We start from the raw sequence: 13,149 nt of genomic DNA, 5'->3' as shown, positions 1-13,149 counted from the left end.
ATGTCTCTCCAGTTTCAAGACAATGCATCTATTCATGACTGTATGATAAGTAAACATAGCTCACCCTGCAGCTTGGCTCCATTCTGAAAATGACCAATTAAAATTGACCTTTGACTACTTTCTTTAATGGCAATATTATTTGACTCTAGTTATGATTGCAAGCTGGCCTATCTTCATGATGCCATTTCAGGTGCAAAAGTAGAGCCAATTCTGCTCCTAATTGCTGGTGTAACTGGAGCCAAGATGAACAGTGAGGGAGCATGATTCCCTTTGCGAGCACGAGAGACTGATTTTTGTACATTTGTTTCTACTGCACAGAGATGCAGGCAAAACCAGGTTCATTATTTGCTGAGGTCTAGGCAGGTAAGAACATGGCACAGGATACCTTACTGATTACAGATTTTCAAAAGTTTTGCTTCCTGCTTAGACACCTACACACAGTGGGGGCTGCTGGGGGACAGATACCATTTAAGAGGTCGTTCAAACCCCAGCTGGGATCACTTGACTGTATAGGGCAGCATAGTGTTGCACAGTATATATTATCTGTCTTGGAATGTTCTAAAAAACCATGGTCTCTTGGGTGTCCAAACCCATAATTACTTCATGCCAGACGGAGCTCTTTGCCCTGCATATTTCAGCATGGGTTTGCAGTGTTAGCAGCTGAATGCAAGGGAAAAATACATTGTGCAGTGAGAAGATTGGATGAAGTTACTGAAGTAAAAATGATTTTGCGCAGTTACTTTGCAAAGACCATGCAACACGTAACAGATTGGATGGCAGTACTTTCCCCAACACACTTTGCAAGAATTTACATGCTTGTTTTGAATCGTCAGCTTAGAATAGTACCAATATAATGGCATCTCAGGTTCCATCTTTCCCTCAAAGCATGACCACTGCTAGAGTTTCTTTTTTTTGTTTGTTTGGGTTTTTTGTTTTGTTTTGTTTGTGTGAGGAACAAGCTGTCTGACTGAACTAGAATTGCACCCCCTTGACCTTTTCCCAACCATTTAAAGCACATTCATAGTAATCAAGAAGGGTTTCCACAGCAGCACTGACATTCTCATACCTCCCATGCATCCTAGAAACAAGCTGACAGTTCTGGATTCCAACATTTTTTGAGAATCCTTTCTCCAAAGTCTCTTGGGGTTCTTGAGGGACTTGCCATCATCTTGAGGGACAGTTCTGGATTCCAACATTTTTTGAGAATCCTTTCTCCAAAGTCTCTTGGGGTTCTTGAGGGACTTGCCATCTGTCTGAGTGGCCCTTGCTGAATATGGTGTGGTTCAAACTGCAGCTATGCTTACTTTCTTGTCCTGCACCGCAGGTGAGCCAGTCTTTTGTCTGAAGTTCTCGTGAATTCTTAAGATCTTTCTGGCTACAGTTATGCAGTTGCATTTAAGTTGAAACAAGGCTGCGGGCTCAATGTACAGTCATATCTGCAATCTCTTCCTGTGGTTGCTTCTCCCACAAACAATCTTATCTCATTGTATTATCCCTCTGGACAATTACAGTATTTTTTCACTGTGTCTTCATGACTCAGTAAATGTGAGTGTAGAGTTTTAATGAATAGTATCTTTGGCTGTCATAACAGCAGCTTTTTGCCCATTCATCCATTTTCGTGTGGTTAAACTCACAGCAGCTGGAAACAACTGCCACTTATTTTTGGAACTCAACCTGCCCAATGAGTCTTCTTCCTTTCAAAATGAAGTTTCCCCTGCCCAGAGCTCTTAGCAAGTGAACTTAATTCCCGGGCAGAAAACAGGGTATCTCCAGATGATAATTCCATGCATTTAGCATTGTGTAAAGTCTTTTTGGAATAACAGTGGGAATAGCATTATTTATTATTAGTGTTGCAAGAATGCATAAAAGAAGAAGCTACAGAACACTCTGCTAGGTACTGTGCGAAAATAGAACAAAAAGGAGATCCATGTTCCTAAGCAGAGATAAGTGGCAGTACTTGGATACAGACTCAGATGGGAACACAAGGAAGGAAGAAGACAAGAGTGTTTGGAATGACAGGCATCAGATGCTTAACTTCTTTTAGATCTTTATTGATTCATGCTGTTATAAGTCTGGAAGAGACGGAGATTTTGGACATCAAAGTTGTGACAGTTTTATGCTTGAAAAAGCTGTCAAAGTAATTTTGTGAGAAGTTGTCTTTGTTAATTATTATCTCTTCTCTGTAACCTGTTAAGTGTGCCTCACAGTCACTGAGATTTTGGCTTCACAGTCAGAAGGCTGGAAGAACAGCCTGTTATGTTGTCAGGGGTTTGTTGCCACTCATTTAGGGTAATTTGCTTACTTCACTGTGTGGATGATGTCAAACTCAATCCTTCTCTGCCACAGTGTTACTGGTATTGTTTCTCTACATAATATGTGATACCAATACAATTTTAGCCTTCACCTTCAAGAGAACTTTTATTTCATAATCTATAGAGTTGTTTAGGATGGCAGCTGATTAATTTTGAGGTTTGTCAAATAAATTATTTTTACTTGAGTCCTTTGCTAATTTATAACATACCATCAGATATATGTATTTTCATTGTTGAGGCACTCTATTATTTTCGTTTGTCATATTGTGTCACTCATAATACCAGACCTTGCTCTTGATCCTGATTTTCCTGAGTTCCTTTCTGTTGCATGTTAAGCTGCAGACTGAAAGAACTAAGTGTCCCAGCTTGTTTTTGCAAAGTAATTCTGGCATGGAATCATTCCCTTCTTAATTTTAATATTTTTTGTCCAAGACCTTCCACTGTGCACATGAATAGCACTGACATAGTTTGAAGACAGGCTAATAAGTTGAAGGAGAGAGGCAGAGGGCGATGAAATTAGGCTGACAACAAAGACATTGTTTTCTGAGCAAAGTTAAATTTTAATGCTTTTGTCAGAATAAGTGAAAGGAAAAATAGGTGATTACAAAATCTGTGCTAGTTTAGGAGTACATCCACTGGGAAGGAGAATCATAAATGTGCAAGGATTGTGGAGGTGAATGGGCGTGAAGATTTCCAGATGAAAGTTTATTCCATTAAAATCAGTAGCATAGCTTAAATTTTAACAGAAAGTAAAAGTGAGAATATGAAACATGATTTCTTAACTTGATTTTTTGTCATATTTCCTAGCAATGAAATAACTTTAATTTTAGATCAGCATCTGCAACAAAGAACAAGTATTTTTAAATGTCTGAGCAATTTCTGTTCAGTAAGCGATGAATAAAACTCATCTTTCAGAGATGCATGATTTTACCTGAAGTATCCTGAATGAATGTCAGTTATGAGGCCTCTTCCCCCTAGAGATTCCATAGTTAGTGTTTTAAGATTTCAGCCATATTGTAAATACCTATTTATTTCAATAAAGTTCTGTTGCACTGTTTGAACTGAAAATCAGAATATGGCAGATAAGGAAAAAGTAACCTTTTTTAGGAGGAGTAATTAAAATTTTAATTACTAAATTAAATATTTTCTAAATTATTAAGAGTAATTAAAAAAAATCAAAATACATGAGAAAGTATTCCTCTACTTTCTCCTTTCTTAGAGACAATAATGTAAGCTGTCCATAGACATGAAGTTAATAGGAATCCTACACAGGAAAAGTGTAAAGGTTTCACAAAGAGACAATTCTAGATGATCTGTTAGCCAGTAGGCACGGCTCCTTTACTCTGCTGTGAAGTATGAAGTGGGTATACAATATATTAGGATATAGGCCAGAGAGACACACGTTATTTAGCAAAGACAGGTAGAGATCCTCTTCATGTCAGATGTATCGGAATTTGGAGAGCTTGTGCTGGAATGCTCTAGCAACCATCAGCACTTGGGCTGGTGTGCAAAGGGAAGAGGGTGATCAGCTGGACAGGTTGAGTTGCAGTCAGACGACCAGTAGTGTGCGGATTTTTTTCTAGCATTTTTCTCTGCCATCTTTCAAGGATTTCTACCTCTGTTACAGCCACACAAGTGTTTACGGTCTCAAGCAGTGTTTGCTACCAGTGCAACTTCACTGTAGGATTTGGGCATTGAAGTGTGATTTTATTGTTGTTGTTCTGAGAAGGAACAAATGGTATTTTAGTCTAGACTTCAATTGATGTTTAATTCCTTATTATGGTTGGGGTGGGCCCCATGACTTAATGAATACAGCTGTGGGAAACATTTTAAGAAACTTTTGTTTTCATTGAAATTGCCAATTTGTCAGAAATTTCAAAGAGATGTCTTGTATTTGGTGGGAAAAAAAACCCCAAAAGCCACACTGGAAATCAAACAGATCTACTGAAAGACTGCTGTTAGTTGTTTGTTTGTGTGTGTGTCTGTGGCTAACATACCTAGCTCCTCAACAAGGACTTGGAGGTCTGAAGGAGCTGGAAAGTCTCAGTCTCTGCCACGGTCTTGGGGACGAAGTTCAGGTTTTATGGACTTCCAAAGTCTTGACAGTCAGACCACCCCAGAGCTGGGCAGGGAATAGAAATTCTGCTTCAGAAGGAATTTCAGCAACAAAAAAGCTACATATTCTTCTACACTGGAATTAAATCAAATATCAAAACCTTCAAATATTCTGCCAAATAAAGTTACTGTCCTGGGCTTAACTTCTTACTGTGACTTTAGAGTTTATTTTTGAATAATTTGTTCGTGAACCTTTCCAGGTTTTTGTTCCTATGTCTTGAAATCTCATAGCTGTTTTTTGTCCAAGTGAGAACTGCACAGTCAGATCATTAAAAAATCCAATAAATAAGAATCAGGAATCTTCAGGAATGTACCTTGACAGCTTTGTCTCACCAGTATGTGCAGAGATGCAGAATCTGAGCCCACTACCCATGTATACCCTGCTTTTAGTGGGCTGGACTGGATGGCCTGCCCTTAGAGCTGAAGGAGTCCCTCACACTGCCTGGGAGCTGAAAGCTCAACCTCTGGTCATTGAGGGTAGGGAAGCTCCTCCAGAGGTGATGCATGGAGTCCACTCATCTCAGATGATCGTAGGAGAAGCTTATAGTTCTGTGGTGCACCCCTCTTCCTTATACTTCCAAAGTTTCCAGCAGTGTAAATAAAGGATTTTTAAGATAAAAGGGTATTGTTTTGGTGAATATATTTACAGAATTTTATGTATTTCTAGGTAACCCTTGAAACCCTTTACTGATCACTTCAAATAACTAGAGTTGAGTTGAAAAACCCCCCGTGAATACTCTTAACAGCAAAGAGAATGTGCTCAGTGTTGTTGGTCTGTATAAGGTTTCTGATGCCAATGGATATAAAAGTGCATTTATAGGATTTTTCTGTGCATTTCTTATAGATCTCTAACGTATCAGGACATGGCTTTTAGGTGCCCCTGTTGTACTATAAACAGAATTTATCATCTTGGATTGCCTTTGGGAGAGTTTTCCTCTAGCAACTCAAGTAACATTATTCTTAGTGAAACAGAGTTATCACAAAACACATGGATATGTTTATATCCTTGTATGTGTAATCTGATTTGTTACTCTTCTTTAGCTGTTTTCTGTTCCCCAGTGTCTGTTCCAGGAGGTAGGGGTGGAAGAGCTTTAAACTGCAAGCTCCACCCACAGTTGTTGCAAGCTACCCAACAAGGCAGAGATGCACTTAAAAAGAGAGTGGCGAGAGGGGAGATACCTCCTTGAATGGGCTTTGCATACATGTTTTCACATTGTAACTAAAGTGCACGCCCACAGGAACCTCTTTCCATGAGCCCAGTACTAGTGCTAGTTGTCAAAGCTTGCATTATCTGTTCTTAACCTACATATGACATTCTTCTCCCATTTCTTCCATCCTTTTGTCAGTATGACTCAGGTACAGTGCTGCCACAGCCAGTTGGAGAAGCAGTACTGTTCAGATGGGATTGAATTTGCCAATGTACGTGATGAGTGTGACTCACATGTTGGTGAAAATTCCACCTGTGAAGCTGAACACTTTAAGGTGAGACATAAGAGCTATTCCTGTTCATCTTTATGAAATGGTATTGGCTGTCTAGATTTGTATTGAGAGCTGACCCTGAGGGTCACCATACTCAGTTTGATGCTGTGCATCAGAAACAGTTTTTCCCACCTACACCTCCTGTATCTGTGAACACTGTCCACTTTATGTTTCTTTGAGAAAAACTGTTCCTTACTGAGTGAAGCAGACTGTCTCATCACATTTTAGCAAAGGCAAAGGATGAACACAACAAGACAGAAAGTCTTGAATGGGTAATTGGCTAGGAAACTACTTTTGCATGAAGAAAATACATAAAAAACTGTATGAAGGGATGGGTGAGAAACTCAGTCTTGTTTCAGACTTAAGCTTCGTGGCCTAAGGTCAAACTCAGTGGTTTTCAGTATTGGTGGTCCAGAGGGGTAGGACTGACGCTGATCCTGTCAGAGTACTTATAATTCCAGTTTGTGTACATATCCTCAGTTAACATGACTTTGATTTACAATTGAATGAAGACATCTGTAAACTTGTGATAGCATTTGGTATTACAATAAAAGTGCCTGTTGTTGGCATCTTTAGTTATTCTGTGCCCTGCCCTCCACCTTTATCATGTCTCTCCTTTCTTGAAAGTGAGCATATTCATACCACTCCAGAGAGTGTTTTTGGAAGAAGGTTCCACCAGTCAGATCATGACCTTGACTATGACCCAAACATGAACAACTCTGGTCCTGTTACGGATTTCTTTCAGTGGTCATGAAAATAGATGAGAGCGATTTTACTTCTGCCCACTGCCAAAGATACTGAATGTTTTGGTTCATTCAGTTAAACAAAACAATCTACTGTATAGAAGATGGCAGACAATGTCAGTCTTATGTGTTGCGTATCTCTCCAAAATGCTGGGTTGGTTATGTTCCTGGCAGTAGGATGCTGCTGATGCCAGGGCTGGGAAGTAATCAGTGGTCTACCTGTGAGTAGAAGAAAGATAACACATTCTAATCAGTCTGGCATTGCTGGGTTGTCACAAACTTGGTTGCATGTGCAACATAATTTTTTCCCCACGGTGGACCATGTCCCACTGAGGGCACATGGCTTGCCTGTTGACCATGTCTGTGCCCTGCTCCTGGCATGGAGATTCCTCTCTGCAGCCTGTACCATTAGTAGCCTGTCCACCCCAGTCTGGATGTGGCATGAAAAAATATTTAGTCTTCTGTGTGAGTACTTTGAAGGGCTATGAGCAGATGAGCAAGGACTGCAATGGTGAGAACTCTGCAGATTCAAGTACTTGCTACCAGAGACAAGTTTGTAACAGCAGCACTATCTTAAACACATGCCATGGGACAACTCTAAACCAGAATGCAACTCTTCAAGGAAACACACTTTCCTGTCAGTTGACTGATGTTTCCCTCTGCGGGCTTGACACTATGAGGAAGAACAGCTAATGATGCTATTCTTTAAAATGGCCAGACTTCTTTAATTATGGCAGATTTGCATGGTGACAGCCGTATTATTAAACAAAATGGACTGGGCCTTGATCTCTGGCCCTGAGAATAAATGGCTCAGCATAACTGACATCTTTCCTCTGCAAAACACAGTGCATGATGGCTGTTGGGAACACTAACTGGCCTGTGCTAACCCCGAAATATGCTTCAGCGTTGTGTGAGGAGATGTTAGTTGCCATTAGATCTTGCTAATATTTAAACATTACAGATGACTGTGGGACAATGCCTGAGCCCATAGTCTGTCCCAGTTTAATTTACTGGTATGAACATAGTATTATTTAATCTTTGTGAGCCACATTCTGCCCTCTTCCCCCCACCCCCCAGTAAGAATATTTTACACTTAATAACTGTACTGAGGTAGCTGTAGGAGTATCTTTGTAGGTAATCTCTTTGATTCATGATGGACATAGATGATTTATGATCTAATATCAGTGATCAGGTGTAATTCATAATTTTTTTTGTTGAATACATTTTTAATCTCATGACCTTGAGACATACAGTTTATGTGGCAATTGTGCCCTGCTGTGGTAAACTTTTACATTCACACCAAACTTGAACCTCATTTTGTCTAAGTTGGTCCATTTCAGTTTAGCTTAGGTAGGCTAGGAAATCTTTTGGATCCTCTTTGTGTCCTTCAAGAAAGCAGAAAAAGCGATTTAGTAATTCAGTTAGTAGGATTAATTGCAGCACTTTGCAGCAAATGAGGCAGCTAATCTTTTGAATCCAAAACTTGCAATTGGAAGGAAGATAAAAAGACCATATTTTGAAAACACTTTCCTTAGCTTTTATACCTAAAGACAACAGGCATAAGTAATAATGGGGATAATTTTACTCCTCTGTTTTTTTAGAAGCATAGCTTTTGTTGCCTTGAAAAAAAGGATGCAAAATTAATCATTAATCTTTTAAAACTTCATCAAAAGACAGTAATCAATTTCCAGATTTGTTGCTGATACAGGAGATGTAGAAATGGTTTTATGAAGGATTCTACCACAACAGCCCTGCAGAAAGGCATGAAGCCTGTAGAAATTCGACCTTCTTTTAGGTGCTTGGACATTTTCCCCAAAATTTGTCAGAGGTGCTTTTTACAAAGATCGAGACGTGGCCTTATCTCCCTAGTTTTGTCAAGAATACTTCGGTTGTGTATATTAGGTGAGCACAAACGTTTCATTGCTTTGGACTGTTGAATGTTCTTTTTATTTGTGTTCACATCTTCCAAAGTTCTGAAAATTTCCGATGAGTTATTTGTATGCTTTTTCAGTCTGTTTTTCACAGCATCTACTAGTTAGTCTGGATTTCAGCAAGTGAGAGACCTCTTGTGGACAGATACACAGAAGCAATGTTAATACATGTTTCACCCTTCCAAATCTGGTAATTTAAATGGTGACCTAAGTAATAAAGAACTATTACAAGATTTAACTAATTAAGGGAGCTTATTGATGAAAGCAATTTCAGATGCTTCCTAATCTCACCAAATATAAATCTTCAAAGTTCTCAGATGTAAGTGTTCCTTTATTCCTTCCATCTTTATTCCTTTCTGTGAGAAGGCAAGCTGTAAGAGCAGTCAAGGGATCATAGGACTTCAAGTAGGATAGCTTTCTATCCAAACACAAAGATCACAGCATGGCTTTGAAGCTGAATGAACTTTTGCTAATAACAGGGGAGAGGCAAAGGAAAAATTGTTTGAGATTATTATCGGGATCACTTAGCATGCCAAGGCTTACAGTCAGTGAAAGTGCCTAATAACAACTCAATAGCACACAGTTGTGCTGTCCATGAAGGCATCGATGGTGCTAGCAAATGGATGAAATGGTCATCCCAACACGCCTCCAGGTAGCTGGCAACCTTTGGAAAATGCAGACACATCAAGAACTGAACTAATCTGGAGTCTAGACTGCACTCTAGACTAAAAGATCAAAGTCTTTCGGAATAGCCTAACTACCCTGAAAAAATTAGTGTGGAAAAGGAAATGTTGAGATTAATTTGACCAGGATAGTGATAGAATGACATACTGCTTTATGTCTCAGAATACCAGACTGCTCCGTGAACATGAGGTAAAATAGCTTTATCTCTCCTACATTATTACCACTCCACAGTGGGAGAGCGGAAAGCAAAGGTGACATTCCAAGTTCACAGGTGAGGTATGTGCTGACACAAGCCGGTCTACAGAGTCCTGAGTGTTATCTCATCACAAGGCCATTCATCAGCTTCTCCATCTTTTTTCTTTACTTGGACAGGAAATGTTAGTCCTTAGGACCGCCACTGCAGAATTTCCTAGGATCAATATTAAAAGACAGTTACCATAAACATAAGTTAAGAAAACATTTGACATATTCTATCCCTAGATCATTTTGGCTGTGTAACAACGTAAATTATTATCACGATGCTAAATCAAGATGCATCATGCACAGTTAAATATGGGTTGGAACAAATGGTTCAATGCAGACAATTAAGTTAAATGAAGATACAGTTTCTTAGAGATATTGCAAGACTTACAAGCTCTGTACTTGAAGATTCACATTAGCTGGAGACAGAGGTCTTTCAAGTGGTGGCTCAAGCTGGGAGAAATAATAATGTAAGGTTATTCAGCATTTCAAGAATGACAAGATTAATGATAACTCTTACAAAAATATCCAGAGAAACTCTGTAACTCCCAATCTGAGCATTGTGTGACAGGACAAAAAAATAGATTGGGTCAATTATTATGCCTAACAGTAGAAGCCAGTATATCCAGAAGTATATAATGTCAGCATTTGGCAAGGCATCAGCTGTATTCAGTAACTTAAGATCTGGTTATCAAATATACACAAGCTTAAGTCAAACAATGACTTTTGAGCTCAGTTTTCATTTCTGTCTTCTAATGTATGATTGTGAAAATTGGAAACCTAACAAAATTATAGACAGCTGTTAAAAACTTTGAAAAGTTGCCTCAAGAAAATGTTAGGTGTGCTAGACAGACAGAATAAATATTCAGAAACATTGCAATTCTTGGAAGAGATCATCAAATATTTATTTCTGCTGTCATCCAGAAAAGCCAGAGAAGATGGAAATATCCCAGCCGTACTAGTGATGAAACCAGAGCATCTGCCACTGGATGGAAGTAGTTGGAGAACTAAGTAAAAAAGTGGGTAGTGAACCATCCCACCAAACAGTAGTTAATAAGGGAAGACAGGTATCTTAACTTTATGGTGGGTTATAACACTTCAGCGGTGTTGTAACCCAGTGGTGGGTTACACCACCTCAACACTGTCGAGGAGGGAAGAGTTCCTGCCATACTGAATTCTGCAGCAGGGAAAGGATTCAGCTGTATATTTGAAGACAAAGTACAAAATAACATGCTTCAAAATGCTGTAAAAAAAAAAAAGAAGATTGAAGAAACAAGGAAAAAAGCATTTTATTATTTTACTTCCATGCTGCTTTCGGTTTGAAAAGATCCTTTAACAGGATTACAGAGAGAGTAACATATATAATATAATAAAGGAAAACTCTAAATATAGGCAGGGATATACATCTCAGAGTAGTGAAATAAAGGTAGTAGTTGCCTTCTTTTCAATAGATGTGGTGCTTAAAGTACCAAATTACTGAAATCTTGTTCAATGTTTAGTTATTTTACGTCCCATCTTCTCTGTTTTAATGGCACAGGCTGTTTTCTTCAAGCAAAAGAGTCCAGAAGAATAATAAAATTAACAACAAAAGCTGAAAGCAGCTTTTACATGACAGTAGCAATTAGCAGACACCAGTTCCAGAGAACCAAACATCTTTGCTGGTTTCTAACAGTAAGAAAGAAAACTGAATAAATCAGCAATCTCCCCTCAATTTAAAATAAAAGGAAACCTCCATGGGATTGTCTTGTCCCCTGTTCACTTCTGTGGTGTATTCCAGGGTTGTAGTTCAACAGGTCTGGAAGAAGTGGATCAGGTTTCATTGCTGGAAGCCATAGCAGGACTGTGATGCTTTTAAGTAATGTTTGACTATGTAATCTGGTTTTAGAACAGAATAGCTTCTCCTTATGACCTTTTAGCACTAACCTTGGATGAATCATGTTTGTGCACTTGTTTGTCTGGGGGAGGGAGGTATTTTTTGCTGGGAAGTTGAATAGGCAGTTTAATTATAAACTGAGTCATGCACTTCATTGATCATATCCCACTTTTAATTCAACTGGACCCAAAAGGGAACCAGAGGTGTTAAGAGTTCCTACTGTTCACTGGTGCTTGAAACCAGGCTATGCAGGCAGGGAGGAAAGAAATTCCATATAGATATGTGGACCATTCTGGTCCTCCACATCACCCAGCACATGCATTCACACATACTCAGTATTTGCGAGAACTGAATCCAGGTTCTGTGCTTGGCCCTGTGTAGGCCAAATGTCTGAGCTTAATTATACCAGGAGTTCTTAAAGAGTTTGCAGAAAGTTTTCCATCAATTTGCCCAGGTGAGATAACACTATTGACTCTACTGACAAAATTTGTATTGATTTGTTCAGGGCTAGGATTTGACTTTTTTTTTTGGTGGTTTTTTTTTTTTTTTTTAACAGATATGTTGTCACTGTTGTTTGCTGGGAAAGGCTTCCCAAGTTCAAGGACAGAGTTGTGAGCCCAACCCGAGGATAGGATACCAGTGTGGAATTGTCTTCAGAGCTTGCTGTGTGAAAGGTCAAGAAGGCATTGATGTGTCAGTCAGCGATGATGTTCCTAAAAAGGAGCAAGGTATTTTATCTTGTAAATTCTAAGAAAGTGAGACACAAAATAGTGTGGAGTACAAGGAGTGCTTGTACTTTAAATTAATTTCTGTTAGATTTCCTCTAACTTGAGATCTTCTCTGTGTAATTTAATGATGCATGTTTTGGAGCTCATTTTTTGGCTAGTGATAGTTGAAACATTGTATACCACAGGAGGCTAAAAGAGCTGGAAAGTAGTCACTCCCTTTCTTGTGTCAGAACTTAACTATAAGGAAGATTATTTTGGGTACTAGTGAGCATATCTTGGAAACTGAGTATAGGATACTAATTTTTAGTAGCATTTTCCCCTCTGATAAATTCTTAATTAAAACTAAAATCTACAACTGATTCTTTTAATTGGGTTTAAAAGCCAGATGGCCTTTCCCAGCTCGGCAGAATTCATATGTTGCCTTTTATGTGAGAGGCAGATGCCCGCAAATTGAAGGCATTTGAAATTCCTGGACTGTCTGGGAGAACTGAACATTTCTGTGAAACACAGTATCTGCATTTCTTTCGACATTATCGGTAGAGAGGAGTATCTAGATGGTATCTTTTTTGGAAGAGAGGAGTATCTAGATGGCAGCAGCTCCTGACATCCTTCTCCATACCCAGTCCACAAGGCTGAAGAGAATGAGTGTGAACATACTGACTCTTACAGACCTGGGTTTGGGTTTTTTTTTCCTTTTTCACTTAGCAGACAGACCTGAAACTGCAGAAAAGTCGTGCTGTGTACTGTGGACTCCTTAACGGGCAGTCGAGCACTGAAAAGATACAGTCTGGCTTGCAGACCACCAGTGACAGATTTTGGGAGACATCCTAATCAATCACTTAAACTCAAACCCCACCACAAAAATTTGCATTGGTCTGCTTGAGACAGTGTGTTACTAGACGTGTTTCAGGTCTTTCAAATCTGGTTCATGTTAGTGTGCATCCTTACCAGCTGACATTTAGAAATGCCCTGCCAGTTCCTTTGTGTACTGCTGTCTCAGCAGGGGAATTCCCCTAATTCCATTAGCACTTCATGGAAGTGACT

The 13,149-nt window shown here is 39.2% G+C and overlaps 1 protein-coding gene across 1 annotated transcript in view; it reads left to right on the top strand.

Annotated features, from left to right (window-relative positions):
* Positions 1 to 5,774: 5,774 nt before the first annotated feature.
* FBLN1 (fibulin 1) overlaps positions 5,775 to 13,149 on the top strand; it is a 60,282-nt gene continuing 52,907 nt past the window's right edge. The window contains exons 1-2 of the mRNA XM_010153923.1: positions 5,775 to 5,909; positions 11,934 to 12,105. Of these exons, the coding sequence (XP_010152225.1) occupies positions 5,775 to 5,909; positions 11,934 to 12,105 (307 nt within the window). The remainder of the gene's footprint in view (positions 5,910 to 11,933; positions 12,106 to 13,149) is intronic.

Source organism: Eurypyga helias, unplaced genomic scaffold (genome assembly GCF_000690775.1).
Source record: "Eurypyga helias isolate BGI_N326 unplaced genomic scaffold, ASM69077v1 scaffold9986, whole genome shotgun sequence".
NCBI lineage: Eukaryota > Metazoa > Chordata > Aves > Eurypygiformes > Eurypygidae > Eurypyga > Eurypyga helias.
The sequence above is the reverse complement of the archived record's forward strand: the minus strand, read 5'-3'. Positions and strand labels throughout refer to the sequence as shown.